A 26,204-nucleotide genomic window follows, 5' to 3' on the forward strand; every position below is an offset into this window, starting at 1 on the left:
GGAATTCATTTTATTCATCAACCTCGTGAGAAAGGGTTGCACGTGGTAGTTGATTGTTGTCCGGGTTGGGGTTAATGTGGCAAATTGGTTGGTGTAATTTAATGGAGAACTAACTTCATTAAATAGCATAGTTTTTATCACGAACTTCAATGATGTTGTACGATAACTATTTAAAAAATAATAAAAAATGTATAACAATAAATTTAAAATTACGAATAATTATTATCTATATCAACAAATGTACCGATAGCTGTCATATAAATTTTAATTAATATTCTTATTTATTTTAAAAAATACACTTTTATTTTTTTAAAATTTTTATTAATATTTTGTTAACTTTTTTAAAAATATTATTATTACAGTATTAATCCGTATATTTTTATAAATAATAGTTTAAAAATTTATTACCGTCAATATATGACGAAATTTGTTTATCTACACTTCACAGATTATTTTTAAAGTTTATAATGTTACTTTTGAAATTTTATGAATATTTTTAAAATATAGTATATGTTCCTATAGACTTTTGGTTAATTTTAGGTTACTATAGGTTTGATGATATGATGTCTTAATTGATTGAGCTATATTCATGTTGATTTCTTTCAGATTTCTTATTCGTTAACGTGGTAATATGTAAGAATTGAAGTCACTCATGCGGTCATGCGGTCAAAATATACCTAATGAATCTTTTGGTCGATGATATAATAAATTAATTGGAATAAAGTAGAAAGGCAAGCGACCAAATATGACGTGGGAAAAGGAAAAAGGAAAAAAAAAAAAAGAAAAGAAGCGGACGAAATCACGTGCCAACTGCCACGTATCAAACCGCCGTTACCAATTTACCTCATTAATTCCCACTTCCCGTCCGCCACCACAACTCAGTGAACATAAAAGAAGGAAAGATTCTTCTTCTCGACTCAATTGTTGGATCAACTTCCCGACGCATTTCCCGGCACCGACGCGATGGCGGGGACGCTCGAGAGGCATCCGAGCCCGTCCCTGAGTTCCTCCGAAGTTGATGTTAGTATCGAGAATGATGCGAGGAGGGAGAATGGTAGTGATAGTGGTAGTAATGGAATGGTGAGCAGGGAAGTCCGAATTGAAGACGGTGTTGCTGCGAAAACTAGTGGTGAAGATGACTCTCCAGGTTTGTAGGTCGTTGCTGTTGCAATATCTTCTGCTGCTTGCTTGTTTTGTGGTTTCTGTTTTGTTTGCTCAGTGTTGCTTGCTTGGACTCTGCTGATGGATCTGTTTGTTCTTTTCGTCGGTTAGGACTCTATGATTTTTAATTGATGTTGGATGTTGGCCGTAATCTTGGTTAAAGGTTGGGAGTGAACTCTCGTGGTTTTGTTTGACTCTGTTGGTTCATGTGCATTGCTTGTTTTACTTTACGAATCTCGTTGCTATTGTATTCCGGTTTAATTGCGTCTTCTCCCATTGCTGTTTTTCTCTGATCCATTTACCAATTATAATTCAACTGCTGCTATCACCCAACGGAGCTCAGAATGTCGCGATCTGTTGCAGTTGAACGAGGATATCAATCATCTATCCCCAATTTTCTCCATCTATTTGTTGAACATTTGAACTGACTTTAATAATAGCATTTTATATATTAGTGAGAAGCTTATTTGATTTTAGTTTATTTGGTAGAGCGACAGAAACTGATAAGAGGGAATGAAAATACTATTTTGGATGGAAATCTGAATTTGATTCAAGCATCAAATTAATGGGTCTAGCTATTGACTCGGTGGGTCCTGAGATGAATGTAACTTGACTTACATCGATATTGAAGAATTCATGTGAATGCAAGAAACTAGATAGGGAGCTTAAAGTTTTCAAGGGGTTGTAGCTAATCTTCACATACCTTGGCGCCTCATACCTTCAAAGGATTACAAGCCTCCTATACACTACTTGGCTAAAGAGAAAAATGGAGGTTGAGGCTCCATGATTCGGTTGCCTCTTGATTGACTAATGTGTCATGCTGTGTGGAGCTAGCGTTGCTGCCACCTAACCCTCTTGTTGGATTGGAACGGATGTACACCCGTGACCTCCCTCAAGTTGGATAGAGGGTGGGATGGTGAGTCAAGCTTGAGTAGGGCTTGTTTTGACAACACTTGCTCATGGCTGTTTTGTTGCTCGATTTTTTTAAAAACTACTCTCTGAGTAATATTTGTGCTATTTGGAGATGATTTTTTTTATCCCCACCTAGCGATTTGTAAATTTTATTACATTAAGCAATTGATTCTAAAGAACGTAAGAAATAAAGTTACCAGATTATGAAAGGATGCATCCTTTTCAAGATAAACTACTAAAAGGTTTATGACTAGGCGAGATGGGATCTTTTTTTTTTTTTTTTTTTTTTTTTGACAAGATATCATGAAAAAAAGGCTTTGATTCATTTTTTTTCCCTTTTAAACGAGAAACCAAACTTTTATTGATTAAAAATAAATAGAAGGAAAGAATACAAGTGCACAAGAAAATAAAGCCTAAAAAAGGAGCCAAACTACAAAAAGGGGCTCCAATCAAATAATATAAGACTTAAATGGTAGTTAGAATATAACTTAATTATCAAAGCTCAATGAGAAACATAGAATCTAACAAGGGACCAAACATCACTTGAAGAAACATTGGAAAAAAAAAAGGTTTTGGTTTCAAATGAAGAACATAGGTGGCAAACTGTTTGAGGTCAACTATTTTGTTGGAAGATATGGGGTGGCACGTTTTAACACTTCTATTTGGCTCTTGATTCAAATTTATTTTTGGAAAATCTTGGTTGAAATGCTTCGATATTGCAAAGCTAAAGGCTTTTCATTGGTGTTCTTATTCTAAACTTTTCAGGTCTTATTCTCCTTGTGATATTTGTATTAATCGGGTTGCTTTTATTCACTCTTCATAAGCTTCTTTATATTTGTGGTTCTTATTTTATTTTATTTTTCACTCTATGAGTTTGGTGTCTTTGAGCACGTTATCCTTTTTTTATTAATCAATGAATATTTGTTTCTTGTTAAAAAAATTATAATTAATTCAAATTTATTATGTAAACATCTTTTGTATATTTTTTATTATTAATAGTTGGATCTTTTTGTAAAGTCTTTGTACACCACTTATTATCTTCCTAATGAATTTTGGTTTTTTATCAAATTGAGAAAAAACAAGTTAAAATTAGCCTGGTGATAACCCTACCCAAGATTAGAGTGATGTTGAAATAGTTAAAATTACTCTCAAACGTGTATTTAATTATCCAAAATAACTTTAATCTTTGGTTTTACACTTCTAACCACGATTTACATATCATTAAAATTGACTTTGGATGATTTAGTACATGTTTGAGAATGACTTTAAATATGACAAAAGTGATTTTACAATTTCAAAATCACTCCCTAACATGCCATAAGTTTCTTGAAGGAGGAATATCCAAGGTATTTTGACTTGGCCATGGATAGAAGGAAGGATCACCCAAAGGAGGTTTTAACTCTCTTCAAAATCACTTATTAGTAACCTTGCATCGATTGGGATCAAAGGAAAGGAGGTCCTCTACTGCTCCATTTGGAATGGTTTTTATCCATAAAAAGGTGAAAATTTTCCTATGGCTGCTTAGTCACTCATGCTTAAACAAAAGACAAGTTGTAAAGAAAGCTCCCTGGTTTTTTTTTTTTTTTTTTTTTTGCCTATCTCCCAGCTGCTGCTCTAACTTTAAAAGTGATGCTGAGTCTCTCATCCGCTTATTCAGCAACTGCTCATTTTCCACAACCTTTGGAACTATTATCTATATCTAATGTTTTGGGGCGGTTGCTAGTCCATCCAGGGGAGATTCATTCCCACCTTGCCCTAGTCTTCACTGATCGTCCTATTACCAAAGATAAGGAGATTCTATGGCTTTGCTTCACTAGAGCTTTCTACTGACCATATGACTCGAAGGGAATCAGTGTCTATTCAATGACAAAGAGAATAGCTATGATGCCTTTCTTGAACCTGTTTCTTTTATGGCTCTTACTTGGTGTAAATTAACCTCCTTTTGTAGGTGTCCGTCACTAGACCTTTTTTGTAATTACGAGCTTGGTTTGATTTTGCTAGACCGGAGTCTCTCTGTGTAGTTCTTGGGACTCCTTTGTGTTGGGCTTTGACTTTTTTGTATGCCTTGTATTTTCTTTCATGTTTCTCAATGAAAGTTTGGTTTCTTAAAAAAACAAAGATATTTACTGCTTTACCACTCTTTTGTAGAATTTTTGTATGGGCTTGGCTTGTGTAATTTATCTCATCAATGAAATGATCTGCTTCTTTACAAAGTATTTTTTTTTAGAAAGAATTATTCTCAAGTTTCTCTTCCATCAATTAGAGAGAAGCTTTTTGGACAGGGATTTTTCCGATTGAATTTCTTTGTTCTCTCATTGCGGTAGCTTTTTTTTTTTTTTTTTTTCTTTTCTCTCTCTCTCAAGGCAGTGGTACTAGAGCCTAGCATCTTGAAAAATCAAGGTTTCTTTCAATCAAATCTCTGTTTTCCTTTCTTTTCCTAGGTCATAAAGTTGTCCAGCCGATTTTTTGTAAAATATTGTGGAAAGCTTCCATTCCAAAAACATGTGAAGTGTTTTTATGGGTTATTTGTTTAGGTGGGATCAACACCAGTGACAAGGTGCAACCAGAGAATCTGTGTATTTCCTCCCAACGGAATTCATGCTTTTCATTTTTACTTTTGGGAGGAGCAAAATCACTTGTTTCTCTTTTGTATCTCTGTTGAGGACTTGTAGTGCAAATTTTCGGTATCTTCACTGATTATTAGCCACCATCCTGCTTCCAAGAATTGTGAAAAATTGGCTTCTCTTAGCCTTTGTGATCATGGCTTACAAGATAAAGCCAAGGTTTTGGGGCACAAAATCTTTTTTTGTCTATCCTTCGTGAATTGGGAGTCATGAACTGAGAGAAACAAAAGAACTTTGTGGTGTCTCGGGTTTAAATTTGTTTCTTTTTTCTTTTTGGTGATCATTCCCTCAACAATGTAGTTTTCACTGGAGACGTCTATTGAAAAGCAACTTCTTATTTTTCATCCTAATGAAATATCATTTCTTACTGAAAATGAGATGCCCAAGGACTGATTGCTGGTGAATGTGGGATTGTATGTCCATTTTGAATTTGAGATTTCAAGTCATGGTTCATGAACTACGTGCTAGGGACAAATGCCCAAGAACAACTTGACAGTATATACATACCTTGGTTGGTATTTTGCTTTTAAAGTACAGTGCGGGTCGTATCTTTCTCTCAGTGGCTTTTGACAGAAAGAACTTTTTGTTATTTATATGCACAGAACAACTGTCTCTGAGATATACACCGTGATAAGGAGGATAAAAAGAAAAAACGAGGGTTGGTGCCAAATATTTACATGGACAAGACTAATGGTGATATACAATTTTATTATTAATCAACCAAATGGTCAAGTAAATAACAAAGGGGTTAAAGTGAATGAGTTCAAGTTATGGTGGCCGCCCAAATAAGGATTTAATGTCCTATGAGTTATCTTGACAACAAAATGTGGTAGGGCTAGACAATTGTCTCGTAAAAATCGTTGAGGTGCATGGAATCGTGGAAATTAAAAAAAAAAAAAAAATTGTGATTATCAATCTATAGTTGTGGCTTATTCAATTGTATTAAAGTTAGATTAGAAAGTGGCTTCTTCTATAATCTCCACTCTCTATGGTCACCCCTTTAAACGGGAGAAGTAGGCTCTTTTACAAACTTCAACTGCTCTTTTATTGAAAATTGGGTTAGGAAGGAATTACAGAATTTTTGGTGATTCCATGAGTCTTTTGGTAGTTTTTCGAACTCTGTAATTATCCTTTAGTTCGTGGTGTAATTGTTACCCTTCCTTTTCCAACTATGCCTTAGCATTCTTTTGGTCAAGTGGAAAGCTTTTTGTAGTCCGTTGTCTTAGGAACCTTTCCCCATTTGTATTGTAGATAGATGGCTTGAAACTTTTAAGACTTTTTTGTGATTGCGTACCTTTATTATTTAATTTCAGTTGATCAGAAAATAGAACTATTATAGTTATAAAAACACTGATTAGTCTATCATTTTATTGATATAGCATTTTCCCGTCCATGGTGTCTCTTACAACTTTTTACTTATTATAAGTATGTCATGTTCATCCAAATACCGCACTACGGGAGAAACTATGCTTTGACGTTAATTTTATTTCCAGAATCAAAATTGATTAAATGACTAGCATAGCTGAATTTTCTTTTCATTCAGATATCTCTGGCAAGACTCTTCTTAAAGTCAACACCATGCCAGTACAAACATCAAATGTTGACCGGTCGGAGTCTGATTTGAGCCAGCATAAATTAGAAAGATCGAAGACTGAGGCGTCAAAACATAAGTTTCTTGCTGAAGAGGCAGCTAAAATTTTTGATGACAAGGTTCCTGTTCATATGAAGGTATAATACTGCAGAAGCAAATTATTTTTCCTAACGTAAGGTATAATTCAGATTACAATTTAGTCCTGCACTGCTGTACTTGGATGTTTTATATTCTTTTCTGTTCCATTCTTTTAATTAGAAGTCCCAGCATTTTAATTTCCTCTATATTTTTCTCAAAACATAATTTCATTTAGATATCTCTTGCTTAGTTATATTTGAATATTTTTTTTTTTTGGTGCAAACGTTGAATTTTAATAATTTTCTTGAGTTTAGCAACATTTGAGGGCGGGATGAGGTGATTCAAACCTCTGACCTTTTGGTCAAGGATATATGTCAATTACGGCTGAACAATGCAACCAATGAATTTTAATTAATGCTTTGTAAATAGGCAATTTCTTGCCAGTTTGTGCATAGTTCTTGGATAAGACACCCATTACTATTCCGAATGTTGATGGTTCGACTCTCAACCTTTGCAATTGTTGAACTCAAAATAGGCCATTTGCATGAAGGAGTTCAATCTAGAAAAAATAAACAGCAACAACCTAATGGCCGGGGAAAGGCCCCCCCCACCCCCCGCCCCCCAAAAAAAAAGAAAAAGAAAAAAAAAAAGGCACACCAAACGAGCCAGTCACCAAGAGGCTGTAGCTATAAAAGAATTGTGTAAAGAAATCAACCAAGAAGCCATATTTTGTACATAGTTACAAATATACTCAAAACGTAAGGTCTTATCTTCAAAATCTCTAGCATTCCTTTCCTTTCACGAGTGTCACAAAAGTGCTAAAGGCGCAACTACCCACCTCCTTGGCTTTACCCCTCAAATTTCAAGCAGAAAGGCCTTCTGTAAGCCACTCATCCACCTTGTTAGGGAGGTTTGAATTTTGGATATGGCCTTTTCTTTTTGTTTGCCCACGCAATCATCAAGGAAGAAGGGTGGGGGTGGGGAAAAAAAACCAAAGTATGAATAGGACGAGAAACTGAAGACAGAGAAGGTGGTGGTGGGGAGGGGGAGTGAGATACTAAAGAGAGGATGAGAAATGGTAGGAAAAAGATGGCGGGGAAACGAAAATAGAATAAAAAAGACACATAATTAAATTTAAATATAAAATGACTAAAATTTGCCACATGATTTAGACTTGCACATGTCAATGAAGGCCTAGTAAGCCTTAATTGCCATGTCAAACCAATTCTGGCACAATGTAAAGCTATTTCTTAAACTTCAGGGATTAAATCATTTGAAACTTTAAGAACCAAATAAAATCAAATTCCAAATCTCAGGCACCAAAAGTGTAGTTCGCTCAAAATTTTATAAACAAACTTTTTAAACATAGGCTTACATTCATGATAATTAATGTAAGATTTCTAGAATAAGGTTTTCCTATACTAACTTCTTGAAATTGTACAGCGTAAATTTTTAAACAGAATAGCCACAGTGAAAGATGACGGAACAGTGGAATTTGAAGTCCCTGTAGACGTTGCACCCTCTCTTGGCATTAAACCAAAGGACCATCATAATATAATTGAAGAAGAACCTCTTGAAGCAACAGACCTCCAGGATATTCCACCTTTGCAAATAGTAATGCTTATTGTTGGCACACGTGGAGATGTACAGCCATTTATAGCAATTGGAAAGCGTCTACAGGTATGGAAACTTCTATGAATATTTCTTTAATCTTATTCACTAACTAAGTACTTTTAAACATGTTGGGAGCTCTTTAGTTTTCTCCCGGTGGGGGTTTTAATCACCTCTGACCTTTAGGTGGTTTCCTTTTGCTCCGTCTCACATTTGGAGTTTAATTGTTAAATGCCATAAAAGCTACCATGTTTCAAGTCTTTGCCTATTAAAGCTTAGCTTCGTTGGATAAATGTTTCGACGCTATTCTTCCAGATATTTGGTTGAAACAAATCAAAGAAATTTTGCGGGCAACTTCTTTTCGTTACAGACTGTTTTGATCTCATCAAGATTAAAGCCTCTCGCTGGAGGCTTTTTTTTTTTTTTCCTCTCGTTTGTCTTCTTTTCTTCATTAGTGAAACAATTACTCTTTTCTTCATTAATATAAAGGCCTGTTTCCTTAAAAAAAGAGCTGCTGAAAATCATTGCATAGCCTCAAGGGACTGCACCAACTGTCCTCCCAAAACCTAACGTGGCACCACATCCCAAATTAAAACCTGAGAACTAGGCTAAAATGCCAGCTTTGCAATGTGACTGCAGGGACTTGGACTGAAGAAAAGGGATTGGAACCTATAAAACTTCCATTTTTTTTATTTTGTTTTTGTATTTACTGACAATAACTTTATACCACAAGAAGTGGGCTTCTCTAGGAAGCCTCTATAACCAGTTTCAAAGTAGGCTTTACTTTCTTGCTTGTTATTGTCAATATTTTAATCCACATTTAGGTGGGTTCTCCCGTCCAATTTTGGTCCCTCCTAGAAGTTCCTTATTCAAATAATTTTGTGGAAGTTTTTTTTCTGAGATTCAGTTTCCTAATTGCTTGGCTGAATGATTGAGGGAGTTTAATACTCGCCTTGTGCCATGTTTGCAACTTTTAGCAGATGTGGTTGTAAAGAAATTGAAGGTTATACCAAGGGTAGAGACTTCATAAGAGGAAGAGATCTCATTATTTTTGTAGACTTTTCTTTTGTTTTTTGTTTTTTGTTTTAATCTATTTCATATGTAATTATCGTGTCTCTATGAATAGTCAATTTGAGGGTGGAGTTTTTTTGGAGGCTTCGTTTCCTTTTGTATATTTCATCTGACAGTGAAATTTGTTTCCTGTACAAAAAGATATAAAGAATGTGCAATCAATCATTTTTGTTTAATATATCTGAGATAGTATTTGTTCTCATGTGCAATGACAATATTTGCAGGATTATGGTCATCGTGTTAGACTTGCTACTCATTCAAATTTCAAGGAGTTTGTTTTAACTGCTGGGCTGGAGTTTTATGCTCTAGGTGGAGATCCTAAGATTCTTGCCGGCTGTAAGTTCACAATCTATATTAGTAAAGTTAAAACGGTTTATCTCATGCTTTAGTGTTGTTCTGAGCTCAAGCATGGATAAAGTAGAGGTCGTAGAATTAAATTTGGTAGTTGCTTCTTTCATTGTTCCCTTTTTCAGTAGTTTCTGACGAAGACATCATGTTATCCTTGCCAAGGATTTGTTATTTTTGTTCCTTCCCTTTTTTATAAAAAGAAAAGGAAAAAAAAAAAAAAAAAAGAGTAGACATGAAATTTCGTTCTCAACTATGACTGAGTTGGTAACAATTAATGTTTTATTTCTTACCAAAATAATCCAAGTGTGGGGATGTGTATTTATGCTTTGAAGTCATGAAAAGGTGGAATGAAGAAATCAAATATGAAAAAGAGGAAAAAGAAAAATGAATGAAAAGAGAATCTGATTCTATTTGTACTTCTATTTGTACTGTATTTGGGTTAATATGATATCTGGGAGGAGGTGTTGACGTCTAGAGAATGTGAATCTCTGCGCTTGGGAAGTTACGATTTGTAACAATTTTATCAGGGAAATTTCATCTATATTGAATATAGAACTATATTTTTTTTTAAAAAAATCGTTTTTGTTATATCTTTGTTTTTTTTTTCCTTTCGTATTTCTCAAGGAAAGCGCACCGATTTTATTTTTAATTGCTGGAGATGTATATTCCTTAAGGGTCTCTTTGTAATTCTATGTTTTTTTAAAAAAATTATTTTTTTCATTTCAATTTTTATCTTCACGGTTCATATTTGATTCATCATTAGAGCTATGAATCGTAGGAGCCTTTGGGTTGTCTATTAACAATTCTTTATTTGTATACGGTCTTTTTGAAGTTAAGTGTTGCTTTTACTGTCATGAGTTGCCTTTGCTTCTTAGTGTCAGTATATTATAATGACAAATATTTTGCCAACAGTCATTCAAATGATTGAATATTTATGTGATTTACTTATTTCTTCTATTAGAGAATTAAGACGATGGTTTTCATTTATTGTTCTGTGACCGATATATTACCCTTTTGAAATACAGACATGGTAAAAAACAAAGGCTTCTTGCCCTCGGGGCCTTCTGAAATACCTGTTCAAAGGAATCAAATGAAGGAAATCATTTATTCGCTTCTTCCAGCTTGCAAAGAACCTGATCCTGAAACTGGTATTTCATTTGTCGCAGAAGCGATCATTGCCAACCCACCAGCTTACGGTAAGACCTTGGTACTAACTATATTTTTTTCCCTTTAAAAGGAACAAACAAAGATCAAGGTTACATTGTTAGTCCGGCCTTGAATATCCAGGGTAATGTTCTAATACCTGGGCTCTGATGATGTCCACTATCTAGGTTCTTATGTTCACGACATTGCTGTTACATATGGTTTCTATTAAATGGAGTTCCTAGACAGAAGGAAAGGAAGAGAAGTAAAAAGGAAAGATTATAAGAGTGTAGTATTCACCCCGAGATAAAACTTCCTCTCGGATTTGTTATTCGACTATCCTTTTCCTTTATATTTGTGGAATGTATATTTGTTCACTTTACTTCTCTGTCATCGTGGGCAGATGAATTTTGGAATGAGGTTGCAAGATGCCGGCACAATTTTCCTTTTTCCTCTTTTTATTCTCACGTGACTTATCTAATTTGTTGTTTTGGTGAAGAAACTGTTTACAATAACTTCTTCAATGCTTCTGTAGGACATACTCATGTGGCAGAGGCACTTAAAATTCCAATTCACATATTTTTCACAATGCCGTGGACGTAAGTTTGCCCTAGACAATGCTCTTCTTCTTCTTCTTCTTCTTTTGTTTTGACAGTCTGAAGATACTATTATTGAGTTATATTGTGTGAATACCTGTATTTGTGCTATATGTTTTTGTAAGACAGTTCAAACTATTCATGTAACAACCTACCACGAATCACAGGTCGACGTACACTCAAGGGTAAAAAGGGCGGTAAAATTTTCTTTTGTAAAATGGGAGACACAAGGAATTTAGATTTAAATATGCATGCAAAACCAATATAAAAGTAGTTTAAAGGTAATATCCGCGGAGTCAAATCAAAACGGTTTACAAAAAATACATAAGTTTCAAGCAATAGCATTTAAAATAATAATAGAATGATAAGAAGGAAGACGACTCAATCTAAGGGGTACCCCTGCAACTGCACGGCTCCGCACGCTCTTGCCATCATCAGTGGTCTACATTCCATTTGAAAAAAATAGAATAACAAAGAATGAGTAGAAGTAAACAATCTCTACATTTAGGCTCTTGTCGGACTTAATGGGATATATGAAAACTTAGGCTAATGTATTCATAACTATTCCTAGCGATAGCTAAAGTGCGGCTTAATGTTTGTACCAAACTTTATAGGTCACTGTGTAACTAACCTTCCACATACCTCCTTTAAGGAGTATTCAATCCCTCTTAGGTTCACATTCGAGGGGTTTTATGTTTTCTCTTGGCTCTAGGTTTCATAAATGTCTAGGTCCTTAGTTAGTCTTGCGAAAAGTGCGCCTCGAGTCACTGTGGCCCATGGAAGGACCCTAGGGTAATACTCACAAGTCTAGTGAGGCCCTTTTTGCTCTAAACGGTGACTGTACTCTATGCATATTTGCTTACTGAGCTCTAATTAGTAGATTCTCCCTAGTGGTGCTAGACCACATCTACTTATTCCTAAGATCAGTAAACTACCTGTCACTATGCCCTTTCCAAACTGGAACAGTAAACTACCGGCTCATGTACCCTTATCGTGTTAGAATAGTAAAACTACCTGTCATTATGCCCTTTCCAGGCTGGGACAGTAAACTACCTGCTCATGTACCCTCGTCAGGTTAGAATAGTAAAACTACCTGTCTTAGATTCAGGCAAAAACAGTAAAACTACCTGTTATTACGCCGCTCAAGCTAGAACAGTAAAAAGGCCATGGCTCTCCCCACTAGGTACCACTCTAAGTACTAAGCCATGGGTAACAAGTAGACTCTATTCTCTGTTGGTTAGTTCACCCTATCCGTCCCTACAAGGTCCCTAGTCAACCCAAGGAGGCTATGGAACTCACAACTAGGTGCTAGGACCAAAATACGCGAAATAATAACTCATAGTCTATGGAAATCATAACTAGCATTCTATGACACAAACAATAAACCTGAGGTTATTCCAAATTTCTCCAAAATTCCTTAATATGCCATAAATTATGTCAAAACAATAAACCTGATGAGAATTGCTAGCTTCAAATTCGTTAAAGAGAAGGCTGAGAAATTAATCGTTGGCTGTATGGTCATCTTCTCCGACTTGTGTGCGTGCCGTTTTGCTTTCCTTTTTTTTTTTTTTTTTGATTTTCTTAAAATTCTAGGTGTTACAATTCATTATTTCGTCCTCTTGCCAGGCCAACAAGTGAATTTCCACATCCTTTATCACGTGTCAAGCAACAAGCTGGCTATCGGGTAATTCAATTATGCATTGCCTTTTGCCTAACACGCATGTGCACACACATCATATCAACTTTTTTTCTTTAACCTTCATCACATTTTAACCAAATTTAATTTGAGTTTTGACCTTTTGTAATTTTCAGCTCTCATATCAAATTGTAGATTCCTTAATTTGGCTTGGGATACGGGACATGATTAATGATCTTAGAAAGAAAAAGCTGAAGCTACGTCCAGTCACTTATTTAAGTGGTTCACATGCCTCTGAATCCAATGTGCCACATGGATATATATGGAGCCCACATCTTGTTCCTAAACCAAAAGGTTCGTTCTTGAATTGTTGAGCTGTTTCTACTATAAAGCCATATTAACAAGTTAATCTTTTAGAAATTTACCGTGTTGTTTTTATAGTAATATGGCAGCATGCTTGCAAGATCCGGAATTTTCCATTTTCAAAAGAATATAGAATGTGTCATTCCTGATCATCAAGCACATAGAATCTTATGATTCTAGCTTTAAAACTTGGGTTTCTTTCAGATTGGGGACCTAAGGTGGATGTGGTCGGATTTTGCTTCCTTGATCTTGCATCAAATTATGAACCTCCTGAGTCACTTGTAAATTGGCTTAAGGCTGGTGACAAGCCCATTTATATCGGTTTTGGTAGCCTTGTGAGTGCCTCATATTATTCCCTCCATTTATTTTGATATTTTAGCTTTTTAAAGTCTCTCCTTTCTCTGCATCGAAGGCTTCTCCTTTTAATGGGACAACTGGGGGGTGGGTAAGAGGTTGTAGATTTTTATTACATTTTTTTTGGCTGTGGAATGAAACTTCCATTAAGAATCAATTGCACAAAACTTCAAATAGATATCCTTCTAATCGTCAGAGCTCTTCCTCTATTAGTCTCTTTAGATCTAACACGCAGAAATGTTTGTAATCATTTGTCACATCCCTTTCTTCCTCCATCATTCTCTTTTACTTGGAGTCCAACGTTCTTAGCCATTATTTTGATGTTTTGATTGAACAATTATTTTAGGCTCTTTATTGTAGAGGATTTAACAGTATTTTGATTGATATTTCATTCTTCTCTGTAATCCCTCGTTGTTTCTTTTCATTCCTGTGTGAATTTTTGTATCTTTTAAACATTATTCCCTTTTCATTTTTTCAAACAAAATTTCATCTCTTAAAAATGAAATATAGATCCTTCCATGTGATGTCCGACCAATTTGGTAAAAATCATGGTGAAGATTGCAAATCATTTATTCATCTGGTGCCCTCTTCTTGGAAGATGCTTTTATTCCTTACCAAATGTTCCATAGTATAATAAGAAAGGCAGTGATTACTGTGTACAGAAGTTCAGTTTTCTCAAGAAAGGAATGGTAACCAAAACATTTGATTTGAAAAACTCTTCTCGATTATCATGAACGATCCAATTTGTGTTAGTGTCATTGAAAAGACTTCACCATCAATTATAAGGGGCGCTGGCACCCTTGCACATAATGCAACACCCTACTAGTAGAGTTAAGAAAAACTTGAACTCCTAGCTTGCACATATTGCACCATATTTATATCTCACTTTTGAATTGGAGTAACTGTTTTTTTTTTTTTTTTTGTTTGGATTTTGTTTTTTATATACACTTTTTACTCTTTTTGGCTTGGAATTTTGTATTACTTGTGTATACTTTCTATTCATAAGTTGTCCTTTTTATAAAAAAGCATGTTGCGCCATCATTTAGCCTACTTTCTTTTCCTTGCCCCGACCTATCCCTTTGTGAAAATCCTAATGAATTGTAGTTCGGAATCCTTTAATAATGTCATCTCTTTACTCACAAACACTTAAACCCTCAATCAATTTGAGAATCAGCCCTGAGGGAAGGTTGGATTCAGACTGCCTTTAATAATCAATGATGGAAAGTAAGAAAACATGTTCCTTTCTAAAGATTCAAACACTCAGCTAGTAAGTTGATCTGATCATTTTCACTGTTACTGAAATGTTTTGGGCCTGCAAGATAAGAATTGCAAAAATTGGTGAGGCTCATGGCTCTAAAAAGAGATGCAACGCACTACTTCTTATAAATCATCTAAACCTGAAAAATACTAGTTTAATGGGGCTACTTTTATTAATCATCAAAAATTTGAAAAATACAAGTTCAATGGGGCTATTTATAGCCTTTGGCCTACTCCCCTCCCGTACTAGGATTTTGGTTTCTAATTGTCCTACAACTCCTAATCAAATAATGATACCTATTGTTATTGCTTCTATGTCTAAAATAAGTAAATAATGATATGAAGCAAAATTTGGTCGGTCGCCATAGTCAAATCACTAAAATATCCCTAACTAAACAAATGTAGAAGGGTAAAATTGAAACTTATCTAAAAATGTAGTCTCTCATTTGTTGGTGATTAATGGAGTTAGATCCCATGCCTTATCTTAATTTCGTTGGCCACTCGTTCTTCCATTTGAAAGCTTCGTTATTTCTAAGAAACAGCCTTTTAGGTTAATGGTCTTCTCACAATCTTAAACTAGTTTTCATTGTTTTTCAGCCTGTCCAAGAGCCTGAAAAGATGACCAAAATAATTGTAGAAGCGCTGGAAATTACTGGGCAGAGAGGCATCATCAACAAAGGCTGGGGTGGTCTTGGAAATTGTAAGTTTTTGAATTTCTATCTCAGAATGTTCTAGTGACATCATTATGATTGTAATTGGTCCTATCTTTTCACTCCCCTCCCCTCCCCTGAAATTTTGTTGCCTGGAATTATAGCTTCTAGGAGATATATATTTTTCAGCTTAAATTTTATTTCTTTCCAGTGACAGAACCGAAGGACTTCGTATATTTATTAGACAATTGCCCTCATGATTGGCTATTCTTACGGTGCAAGGCTGTGGTGAGTATTTATAGTTGAGTTCATATACTTGTTCCTTTCATATCAGAACATTAATGTATCTCTGTACAAATAAGAGGTCTATTCAATGTAAGGGTTAAAGGTACATCTCCTTCACCTAAAGGAAGCCGAGAAAAGAAATAAATTCTGCTTCTTTCTATATATCTTGTTTCCCGTTTCTGTTCTCTTTTGTATTTAAAACTATGACTTAGAATATCTTCTACTTAAATAGTAACTTTAAACTGACTTTTGACCTTGATTCTCAAGTAGCAAAGGTTCGCAAATACTTCTGCAGTTTTTCATTATTTTCCATCGTGAATGGTTATTCAAGCACATTAACCAAATTTCTCTAACTAAAGGCTGGACGCCCTATGCTATGACTATTGCCATGTTGACTATGTTTTGTTCTGGTTTCTTTACCTGTTTCTTGCATCTGAAAGGGTTTCCCCCAACATTGTGTCTTGTTTACAGGTGCATCATGGAGGTGCTGGAACAACAGCTGCTGGACTAAAAGCTGCTGTAATAGCTTCACTTTGTAAAACTTGTCTTGTTTAGTACCACGTGATTGATTGTTGCCAACTCTCATCCTGCTCTTTCTCTCTTTCTCTGTTCATTCTAGTGTCCAACGGCGATTATTCCTTTCTTTGGAGATCAACCATTTTGGGGTGAACGGGTACATGCTAGAGGAGTTGGTCCTGCACCCATCCCAGTTGAAGAGTTCTCACTTAACAAGTTGGTTAATGCCATAAATTTCATGCTAGATCCAAAGGTAATTTTTTTGCAAGTTGAACGTGTGTAGAAATTATTGGGAAAAAAAATGCACCATTTCATCAAGTATTTGGTTCCTCCAAAATTAAAGACATGAGCCTGCCTATGCTTAATTAGGATATAAGGTATACTAGTATTAGTGAAGGAGCTGGTTGTGATGTTAGAGGTTGCTAGAGCAAAAAGAATAGGCGGTTATGAACGTGTGTGTATCCTATTCCAGGTCAAGCATTCTGCTGTGGAGCTTGCCAAGGCCATGGAGAATGAGGATGGAGTAGAAGGAGCTGTGAAAGCCTTCTTCAAGCATTATCGTAGTGGAAGAAAGACTGAACCCGAATCAGAGACAGAGGACTCGACCGTTTTCTCTATACGCCGATGTTTTGGTTGTTCTTGATTCTATGCTGTGGAAGGTATCCTCGATTTGTTTTACTAACAACAGATAATGGCATGTCCCTGCTATGAAACATGGGCAAATGTCCTGTGCGCTGATGTTTTTCTTTGTGGTCAATGTTTAGAATGTTGATAATCTCTATCTATGCTTTACACCTTTCTATTTGTTGTTATCAGTACTTTTTTTATGCAATTCACGTCTAGTTTTTTTCATTCCTTCATGACGTTCAAATGTATATTTTTTGAGCTCTGTTGATTTGATTGTAAAATGGATATGTGCAGGTTGTTTGATAGGTGATTTCTTTATAGAAGTTTAATATGAATTAACAACAAATAAAAAAGGAAAAAAAAAAAAAAAAGAAACCGACTCCATCAGCTCATAAAAGTTATGAAATATTGAAATAGACTTTTTTTGGTTTTATTATTAAGATTTGGCTGAATGAAAGTGATGCATGTTTAGAGAGTTTGGCGTACACGATATCAAATTATAGATTCTACTATAGTCATGTTAGCAAAAGTCATGTTTCATATGATTACATATTCGACTCCATCAGTAGAGTCATATACTTGGTATCTTTAATATTCAACATTTTTCAAAAACAAAAATTTTGTAATGACGTGCAAGCCGAGAAATTTTGATGGTTTGTTGAACGTGTATTGAGTTTGAAGTAAGCTTTAAGAAAGCATAACTTTCATGTTTATATTGTTTCCGTGTTTAAACTTGTGTTATCTCTCTATAGGTTTTTTTACAAGTTTCAACCGTTTTTTAGCATGTTAGTAATAACAATTTTAGTCGGTCTAAAAAAGTTAAATTGTTGAGGTCAAAATCATTATGAACTTAAGTTTGTGATCTACCGATGATAATATGAATTTTTTTCATAATTTTTTTTGAATGAGGCGATAATTTTCAACTTTTCCAACATTTTATTTCCTTTTCTAGATGAATTTTGAACCTTTAATTAGGAAAATTATCATTCATGTCTCTCATAGGTATTATTAATAATCTTGAAAATTTTAAAAATATTAGAAACTTGAATGACTAAATTAAAAAAACTTTTAATAGAAAGTTTCAAAAACCACTGGATTATCTTAATTAGCTTTTAAATATGGAAATTATTCACAAAAATTATTGTTACATTTATAATTATTTAGTTATCCTAATTTAATTTTTTTACTATTAAAAATTTTGGTTTTTCATGTTGGCATCGAATTAATTCAAGAAAATAAAAGAATGTGCATTGTTATATGTTTTAGGGGTGATTTTGTAATTTTCTTCATAGAAATTAATTTAAAAAAAAGGTAAAATAGAAATATTAGGTCTAATAAAATAAAATAATTTTACTCGTACTTTTGAATAATCTAATACCAGAATATTGTATAATATAAAGTTTGAAAAAAGAAAAGAAAAGAAAATTATATAATATTAAATAATTATGGAAGTATATATTTAATTTCGTTCAGGACCAGACACGGTGTACGGTCAGAGTACTCCGTATCAAAGTATTCTTTGACTGTTACAGTTTCGACTGCGATTTTCTCAAAATTTTCGTCGCTCGCTTCATCTTCTCCTCTGTGTTCTTTTCGACATCTCTCAAATTTTTCTGTCTGTAACCTTAGTCGCTTTGTTAGATCGCTTAATTACTGTAGATTGAGGAGAAATTTGCACCAATTGACCCTGCTTCTGCAAATTTACGGTAAGAGAAACTTTCCATCCTTCTGGGGTTCTTGAGATTTAGAGGGTTTTGGCTGTTATTTGGAAAAACCCTAGACTTGTTATTGGGGTTCTTTTGCGCTTTGCGCTCTATTTTGTGGTTCCGTAGACTTTTGTTGCTGAATTAGGGGGTGGGGCAATGTCATTGGATTTGCTGCTGAAGCCGTCGTGCAGTGGATGCGGATCCACGACGGAGTTGTATGGGAGCAATTGCAAGCACATGACGTTGTGCTTGAGATGTGGCAAAACTATGGCTGAGAATAAGGGCAAATGTTACGACTGTGGTGCTACTGTTACTCGCTTAATAAGAGTTCGTTCTTTACCTCGTCTTTCTTAAGGAGCATGATGATTTGAATGTGTTGAATTTGTACTCATGTGATTAGGATGTTTTTTTCCTTTCATTTATGACAGATTTAAGAATTTTCATAATAGCGTGGATTGAATATTCTCTTGCCTTCTCTTTCTGAGAGTGCATGATGAATTATATTTTAGGAATACAATGTTCGAGCGAGTTCAAGTAGTGACAAGAACTACTTCATTGGTCGGTTCATGAGTGGGCTGCCAAACTTTTCGAAGAAAAGAAATGCCGAGAATAAATGGTCTCTTTACAAGGAAGGTCTACAAGGACGCCAGCTTACTGATGCCCTGCGGGTACTGACTTAATTCCTATTTTGCTTCCTTTTAAGTTTGTACTTGGATAATTTTTCGTAAGCTATGATACAGGAGAGCTATTTTTCTTTAAGAAATTATAACTGTTGGGAGAACATCAGGAAAAAAAATTTGATGCTATCTTTCAAGTAAATGAAACGGGAACACACATTCTGTAACATGGATAAAGGGTCTCTTAAGAACATGGAGTCTGAGGAACACACATTCTGTAACTTGGTTCTTCTGCCACAGTAAAGTTCAGAAATGTTTGCTCTTTTTATTAGCTTGCACTTTTCTACTTTTCTACGACTTGCATATATGTTGGACCATGTAAGTATATATTTTGTTGTTCAATATTAATTTATTACATTGTGTTGATCATAATTCAGCTTTGACCTTGGAGATCCATTTTGTTTATTTCTTCTTGTATTTATTTGTTCTTATCTCGGACTTCAAGTTAGTTGTTCTGTGTCCTATTGATTTCTTTTTTTTAATAAATAATGTACTTATATCTTGTTTGCAATCGTGTCCTATTTGACCCTGATTAATTAGGATTCCATTAACACAGGAAAAGTACAAGAATAGACCCTGGCTCTTGGAAGATGAAACTGGTCAATCTCAATTCCAAGGACATCTTGAGGGTTCACAATCAGCAACATATTACTTGCTTGTATTGCAAGGAAAGGAATTTACTGCCATTCCTGCAGGTTCTTGGTATGGTTGATCTTTGAGTTAGTTTTTGTGAGTCAAGCTGTAGTCTTTTGTCTGTTTGTCGTAGTCTTCTTCCTACATGGTTTCTAAATTTACCAATTCTTTAAGGCTTCTATATTTTCTACTAGACAATAATGCGGATGGAAAATTTCAAGCCATCCATGGTAGTAAAGGGTTGATTGACCTCAATTTACAGGTACAACTTCAACAAAGTGGCACAGTATAAGCAACTTACATTGGAGGAGGCAGAAGAGAAAATGAAGAACCGAAAGAAGACAGCAGATGGATATGAAAGATGGATGATGAAAGCTGCAAGTAATGGTCCTGCGGCATTTGGTGAAGTTGAGAAGTTTGATGACAAAGATAGTGTTGGTGCTACTGGCAGGGGACGCAGAAAACCTACTAGTGACGAGAATGAAGGTAATGTTTCAGATAGGGGAGAAGAAGATGAAGAAGAAGAGGCAGCAAGGAAGAACAGATTGGGACTCAACAAAAAGGGTGGTGGTGATGATGATGATGAGGAAGGCCCTAGGGGAGGTAACCATGACTTGGATGATGATGATATCGAGAAAGGTTTATCTTTTTTCCTTTAAAGAAAAACAAAGAAATTTATTTTAGGTTAAGTGCTTTACACTGTCTTTGTCATCTCTAAAGAACGTCACTTGCAATCGGCTGATGTTTACTGAGGCCATCATATGGGCATATGGTTTAGAGTTGGGGATAGCAATAGATTAGCAAATTCTTTTGTTATTATCCAAGAAGATTCAAAATTTCCCATGTTTTTTTGATAATATGTTTTGGAAGGAAGCACTTTCTTGTATCCATGCAAGTGAGATTTCAGCTATTAATTCACATGATGAGTATTGAGGCCACTGTCATTGTTCCTCTATGTTAACTTGTCTGTCCAACCCTTTTAGGAGATGATTGGGAGCATGAAGAGATTTTTACCGATGATGATGAAACTACTGCTCCAGATCGTGAAGAAAGGGAGGATTTAGCCCCTGAAGTTCCAGCACCTCCAGAGATTAAACAGGTTGTCTAGCACTTAGACTATTATTATTTTTCCCCCATTTGACACATATGAGTAAGAGTTTCTCAATGTTTGATTTTCATTGAACTTTAAAATCACCTGGAGTTCTGGTTGACATCTTGTATTGTCTGAAGCTTTTCCTGAAAATATCAAGTCGAAAATATCATGTATGAGAGTCAGATGGTTTGTTTGTATGACTAAGCTTTTTAGTTCCTGTAAATTCTTTTCTCACTGTGCAGGATGAAGAAGACGAGGACGAAGAAAATGAAGGAGAGGGGGGGCTCAGCAAATCTGGGAAAGAGTTGAAGAAATTGCTTAGACGTACTGGGGGGCTTAATGATTCAGATGGAGAGGAGGAGGACGACGACGACGACGATGTAAGAACCTTTTGTGCTTCCTATGAACAGAACTTAACGGCATGATAAAAAATTTTAAACAAGGACCTATGAGCAGTCCTTTGCATGGTATCTGTGTGAATTGCACTCATACTGTCTGGATTTTGATGTTATTAAGCAGCCTTGTACTTTTATTTGCTTAGGCGGAAGAGGAGAGCGGTGGCACTCCAGTTGCGCCTTCAAAGCAGAAGGATGCAGTTAAAGAAGAAGCTGCAGCCAACAGTCCCTCAAAACCAGCTCCTTCTGGATCTGCTAAGGGAACCCCTTCTACTGCAAAGACAGCAAAGGGGAAAAGAAAAAATGGCGAGGATGTGAAACCATCCAGTGCACCTCCAAAGAAAATGAAAACAGAGACGGTATGTCGCGCACTATCCCATGGTTTAAGCTCTGAGGAAGTACTTTTCTTTGTATTAGAAGAAGTCATTCTTTGTCATGAACAAACATTTCTTGGGATGTTCAGGAATCAAAGTCGACAGATGAAGGCGTGTCTACTTCTAGAAGTACAGCCTCGAAAGGTGCAGCAGCATCAGTCAAAACAGAACCAGCATCCGCTTCTGGACCCGTTACCGAGGAAGAAATTAGGGCTGTTTTGCGACAAAGGACACCTGTAACTACACAGGATCTTGTTGCAAAATTCAAAGCAAGACTACGATCTCACGAGGTACGTTATGTCTTCATGACCTGTCTTACATAAACTGTTCTCGAAACAAGTTACAGTTCGAGTGATATATCCATCGCTTCCTTGACCAATAGCTTAAAACATGAAAGGATAATATTTAGAAGCTTGGACCATAGCAATTTTGTGATTCCTTGTTAACCCATTATGCAGGACAAGAATGCTTTTGCTGAAATACTGAGGAGAATTTCAAGGATTCAAAAGACGAATGGAGGACCAAGCTATGTTGTGTTGAGAAAACCTGAAGACTAGAAGAAGTAAGGACATGTTTCATCTTTGTGGGTTATGTGGTGCTTTATTATCTATTATTATCCATGCAAACAATAGATTTGTGTAAGAGATTGGTATATGTTGAGAAAGAAACAAAGAATTCTACAGGCCCTTTTTGTAAAACTAATTGTTGGTAGTGTTTGATGAAGATTCATATATGAATTACGATCCCTATCTTAGTCACGTGCTTTGTGAGATTAACGGTGGAATGATTGGCTTTATTTTGGTTGTAAAATCTAATCTGGAGTTAATACTTGCCCATAAATATGATCCTTATATTGGTCAAGATTTGAATGTTATCAGGATGAGTTTCGATTACTCCTACCAAACTTAGGTAAGAAACAAACAAGAGAGACAGAGAAACTTTTAAAGAACTTCAGAAGTACAACGCACATAGGAACTAAGACCAAGATTTCATCTTATGTTAGTTGAATGAAGCCTGGTTGTTTAGTGCTGAAATTTTGGGATGCGGACCAAGAGATCTCACATTGGTTGGAGTGCGTGTGAAATCTAATATTTGGATACGAGAACAAAACATCGTTCATAAGGGTATGAAACCTCTCTTTAACAGATGCATTTAGAACCGTGAAGCTGACGGTCATACGTAACGAGTCGTAGTGGTGCACTTGGATTTTTCTCCCTAACAGACAAGTTTTAAAACTGTGAGAATGACAGCCATATGTAACGGGTCGTAGTGGAGGGCTTGAATTTTCTCTCCCTAACAGGCATAACGGCGATATGTAATGGCCGAAACAAACAATATCTGTTAGTAGTAGGCTTGTATCAGAGTCAGACACTAGTCAGAAGAGGGCTAAACCCTCTTTGTAGTAGACGATTTTAAAACCCTGAGAGAAAGCTCGAAAGAGGACAATATAAGCTCAAAGAGGATAACATCTGCTAATGGGGTGGGCTTGAAAGGATACAATGTGGTTGAGTTCTAAAGTATTGATGAGAAGAAAGAGAGAAAGGGAAAGAAAGGCACGTGTAAGAAGAAGATAGGAGAGACAGGAAAGAAAGTTAAGCAATTGGAGGGATGATATGGGAGGTTCATATATCTGCCAGTATGAGCATGCAAGGAATGGGAGAAAAGTGACAAAGTTGCATCAGATTGGCGGTGGGGAACACCCATTTACTTACACCCTCTGCCCCCTTTTACTCCCATAACCATTTATAGATAAAAAAACACCATTCCAACAAATTTCTAGTACTCCCATAGTACCCTGCTACCACCCACTTGCATTACAGCCTCAAGAACACAAACCCAAAGTTCTAGAACAAAATGAAACAAAGCCAGATCTAAGTGATATCTATGATACATAACTTATCTCTAAATTGATATCATTTTTTGAACTGATGAACCCAAGTTTGGACTCAAAACACAGACAGACAGACAGACACACACACAATGGATGGATTGGGAAATGGAATCATTCTCTCTCTCTCTCTCTCTCTCTCTCTCTCTGTCTTATCTCTTCTGTTCCCAAGCCCATGCATCCATCTTTGCCACCAAAGCACTTCATTTAATAATTATTTATTATGCAACTTTGCACATTTTCCAACTCTCCTTTTAGAATTTAGCTTCTTACTTCAAACTGCCTCTTGCTGCAGCCTTCTTATACTCTTCACTCTTCCATTTCTCTTTATAATTCCCACTTCTTCTTCTTTCTTTCTTTGTTTCAAGCTTTTTGTTTCAGCCCATATGGAAGATGAAGAACAGCCTTTACAAGTTGCTGAATCCAGCAGTGTTGAAATGGAAGAAACCCCATCAAGAATCTTCCCTTGTTTGTTCTGTTCAAGGAAGTTTCAAACCTCTCAAGCTTTAGGAGGTCATCAAAATGCTCACAAGAAAGAGCGCACCGCCGTCAGGAAGGCCAAGCGGCTATCTGATTACTCGTCATCGTCTTCATCGTCATTGTCGTCACGGCCATTGTCGGTATTTGCAGGCAACCAGCAGCTTCATCATCCAGCTATATTGCCACATCCAGTGTACATTGCAGCTCATGGAGCTAATCTTCATTGTTTCCCCAATAACCAACAAGTGTTCTATGATGGCTTGGGAGTTGTTCCCAAGTTTGAGGACATGGTTTACTATGGTGGGGTTTGTTCATACAATAGATATCAATGTGGGGAAGATGAAGACCATGTGTTGAATTGGCAGAGAAGCATAAAGAAAGACAAGGAAAAAGAACAAAAACTTGATCTTTCTCTTCATTTATAGAACCTGCCTTGTAGTTGTGTTTTTTTTCTGCATTAGAGCTGCCTTTTACAAAGTTTTGATCATCATCAATAATCAACTAGTTCTTTTCTTTTAGTACTATATTATGTTTGGCTATGTTTTTGTTGTTGGGTCGGAAATTTCTATTTTGTTTTACTTTCGAGGTTGATTCAAGAAATGCATGAACCCGTAAATTTTTCTCTTTTTGAATGTGACGAAATGAGCTAGGGAGAAATCCTTTTAGGCATGTCTCCTGCGCTCTTGCACCATGTCCCTTTAAGATAATACGACTTTCATGATATGCAAAATAGCTGAGTGAATCATAGCTATTCGACAGTGAAGATGTGCTCGAGACTCTAAGAGAAAGCAAATGCTTTTTGGCTTTTTGGCTTTTTTTTTTTCTTTTTTTTTTTTCCAAGTCAAAACACTCCAAATTCAAAATTCAAAATATTTTAACCTATTAGTTTTTATTTTTTATTAAGATGAAAATTTAAACTATAGTTAATTTTTAGGAATAAATAAATATTTTTTAAAGCTAATAAATATTATAAATTTAATAATTTTAATATGAGGATCAATTGGGCCTCTTATTGGACACATTGAGAGGTTGGGCCACATTTTTTTATTTTGTTTTAACCTTCGAGCCCATAACCAAGAAAATGGGTTCCATTGTAGCCCAAATATCTCATTTGGGCCATTGGACTGAATGCTAAAAAAAGCCCATTTCTTTTCTGTCTTTGGGCTTAATCCAAAGCCCACTTCTCTCCCCCATTGTATTTTAATTCAAAATATCAACACTTTTAATTAATTTATACTTATAAAAATATTCTTCAAGCTCAACATTTTCACTTTTTTCCTTTGCACATTTGGCACCATATATAATTTAAATTTATTCAACGAAAAATGATCTGCCACGTCGTATTAGGTCATGTGCTCGAAAAGCTTTCAAATAGGTCATGAAGAGGTAACGAGAAGAGTCGAGCACCCCATGTTCAATTTGACACATGACTCAATGACCAACCGAATCGACCCATGTGTTCTATATTGTTGAGTTAAAACTAATGGTATGACAAAAAATTCTCCCTAAACAGCGGAACGTGTGTTTGATATAACAATAGACTGGTGTGCATTCTCAATGTGAGATTTACCTCAATTTAGTCTCTCGTGAAAAAACGTCAGGTATAGCTGTAGATGTCAGGTACATTCTTAAGATAATCGACCATTTCACTAATTATCAAATTCCTATTTATTTTATTTAACAAATAGTTATTAATAATTATTATTATATTACCCTTACCATGTTTGACTCATTTGAAACAATGTCAACAACTTACGTACATTTTTATCAATTCATATTAAAATTATTAATTAATTTAAACCACAAATTTCGCAGTGCCGCCCGCAGCCAATCAGTTGACCGAGTTCATTTTCTTTATTATTATTATTATTAAAATTAGTTATTTTACTTTTGTTTAATTTATGAATAAATAATTTATAATTCCTTCTCAATTTATTACTATCTTTTCCAACTTTGACCCTTAAATTTTAATAATTTATAATGTATTTTAAATTATTTGGCACTTATTATTCTAAAAAAATTTATTAATAAATTGTAATATAAAATATTTTTGCCAAAATACAGATAAAAAAAAAACGCTCATAACCTTCACGTAACAAGAACGACAGAATTTATGTGAGGAAGAAATAAGTAAA

At 35.4% G+C, this 26,204-nt stretch overlaps 3 protein-coding genes across 7 annotated transcripts; all 3 read left to right on the forward strand.

Annotated features, from left to right (window-relative positions):
• Window positions 1-862: 862 nt before the first annotated feature.
• On the forward strand, window positions 863-17,048 carry LOC111437289 (sterol 3-beta-glucosyltransferase UGT80A2-like). 2 transcript variants are annotated; one of them, XM_023075184.1, is made up of 15 exons: window positions 1,011-1,147; window positions 3,406-3,572; window positions 6,241-6,425; window positions 7,810-8,046; window positions 9,273-9,384; window positions 10,422-10,592; window positions 11,075-11,138; window positions 12,762-12,819; window positions 12,948-13,125; window positions 13,339-13,469; window positions 15,343-15,445; window positions 15,607-15,683; window positions 16,152-16,199; window positions 16,300-16,449; window positions 16,669-17,048. In XM_023075184.1, the coding sequence occupies exons 3-15, from the start codon at window positions 6,276-6,278 to the stop codon at window positions 16,837-16,839; spliced, it is 1,650 nt and encodes a 549-aa protein (XP_022930952.1). In that variant the 5' UTR covers window positions 1,011-1,147; window positions 3,406-3,572; window positions 6,241-6,275; the 3' UTR covers window positions 16,840-17,048. The 2 variants fall into 2 exon arrangements, with proteins under 2 accessions (XP_022930951.1, XP_022930952.1); XM_023075183.1 differs by lacking the exon at window positions 3,406-3,572 and having other exon boundaries at window positions 863-1,147.
• Window positions 17,049-18,288: 1,240 nt separating this feature from the next.
• On the forward strand, window positions 18,289-22,485 carry LOC111437424 (transcription initiation factor IIF subunit alpha-like). 4 transcript variants are annotated; one of them, XR_002709440.1, is made up of 10 exons: window positions 18,290-18,529; window positions 18,656-18,856; window positions 19,039-19,197; window positions 19,763-19,908; window positions 20,102-20,478; window positions 20,823-20,938; window positions 21,175-21,356; window positions 21,474-21,686; window positions 21,791-21,991; window positions 22,160-22,485. XR_002709440.1 is itself a non-coding variant. In XM_023075393.1 (10 exons), exons 2-10 carry the CDS (start codon window positions 18,686-18,688, stop codon window positions 22,256-22,258), a joined length of 1,620 nt encoding a protein of 539 aa, XP_022931161.1. In that variant the 5' UTR covers window positions 18,291-18,529; window positions 18,656-18,685; the 3' UTR covers window positions 22,259-22,485. The 4 variants fall into 4 exon arrangements, 3 of the variants coding, with proteins under 3 accessions (XP_022931164.1, XP_022931161.1, XP_022931162.1); XM_023075393.1 differs by having other exon boundaries at window positions 18,291-18,529; window positions 21,175-21,312; XM_023075394.1 differs by lacking the exon at window positions 18,290-18,529 and having other exon boundaries at window positions 18,717-18,856; window positions 18,958-19,197; window positions 21,175-21,313; window positions 21,472-21,686.
• A 1,472-nt stretch (window positions 22,486-23,957) lies between these two features.
• On the forward strand, window positions 23,958-24,593 carry LOC111437406 (protein LATE FLOWERING). The gene has a single exon (XM_023075371.1). The coding sequence runs from the start codon at window positions 23,976-23,978 to the stop codon at window positions 24,492-24,494; it is 519 nt and encodes a 172-aa protein (XP_022931139.1). The 5' UTR covers window positions 23,958-23,975; the 3' UTR covers window positions 24,495-24,593.
• Window positions 24,594-26,204: the final 1,611 nt, after the last annotated feature.

Source organism: Cucurbita moschata, unplaced genomic scaffold (assembly GCF_002738365.1).
Source record: "Cucurbita moschata cultivar Rifu unplaced genomic scaffold, Cmos_1.0 Cmo_Scf00063, whole genome shotgun sequence".
Taxonomy (NCBI): domain Eukaryota; kingdom Viridiplantae; phylum Streptophyta; class Magnoliopsida; order Cucurbitales; family Cucurbitaceae; genus Cucurbita; species Cucurbita moschata.

Excerpts from the sequence above, each read along its gene's own strand:
- LOC111437289 (XM_023075183.1), top strand. The coding sequence starts at position 964 with ATGGCGGGGACGCTCGAGAGGCATCCGAGCCCGTCCCTGAGTTCCTCC. Across the intron at positions 6,426-7,809 it reads AGGTTCCTGTTCATATGAAG|CGTAAATTTTTAAACAGAAT; the intron begins GTATAATACTGC and ends GAAATTGTACAG. Across the intron at positions 12,820-12,947 it reads AGCAACAAGCTGGCTATCGG|CTCTCATATCAAATTGTAGA; the intron begins GTAATTCAATTA and ends TGTAATTTTCAG.
- LOC111437424 (XM_023075393.1), top strand. The coding sequence starts at position 18,686 with ATGTCATTGGATTTGCTGCTGAAGCCGTCGTGCAGTGGATGCGGATCC. Across the intron at positions 19,909-20,101 it reads GCCATTCCTGCAGGTTCTTG|GTACAACTTCAACAAAGTGG; the intron begins GTATGGTTGATC and ends CTCAATTTACAG. Across the intron at positions 20,479-20,822 it reads TGATGATGATATCGAGAAAG|GAGATGATTGGGAGCATGAA; the intron begins GTTTATCTTTTT and ends CAACCCTTTTAG.
- LOC111437406 (XM_023075371.1), top strand. The coding sequence starts at position 23,976 with ATGGAAGATGAAGAACAGCCTTTACAAGTTGCTGAATCCAGCAGTGTT.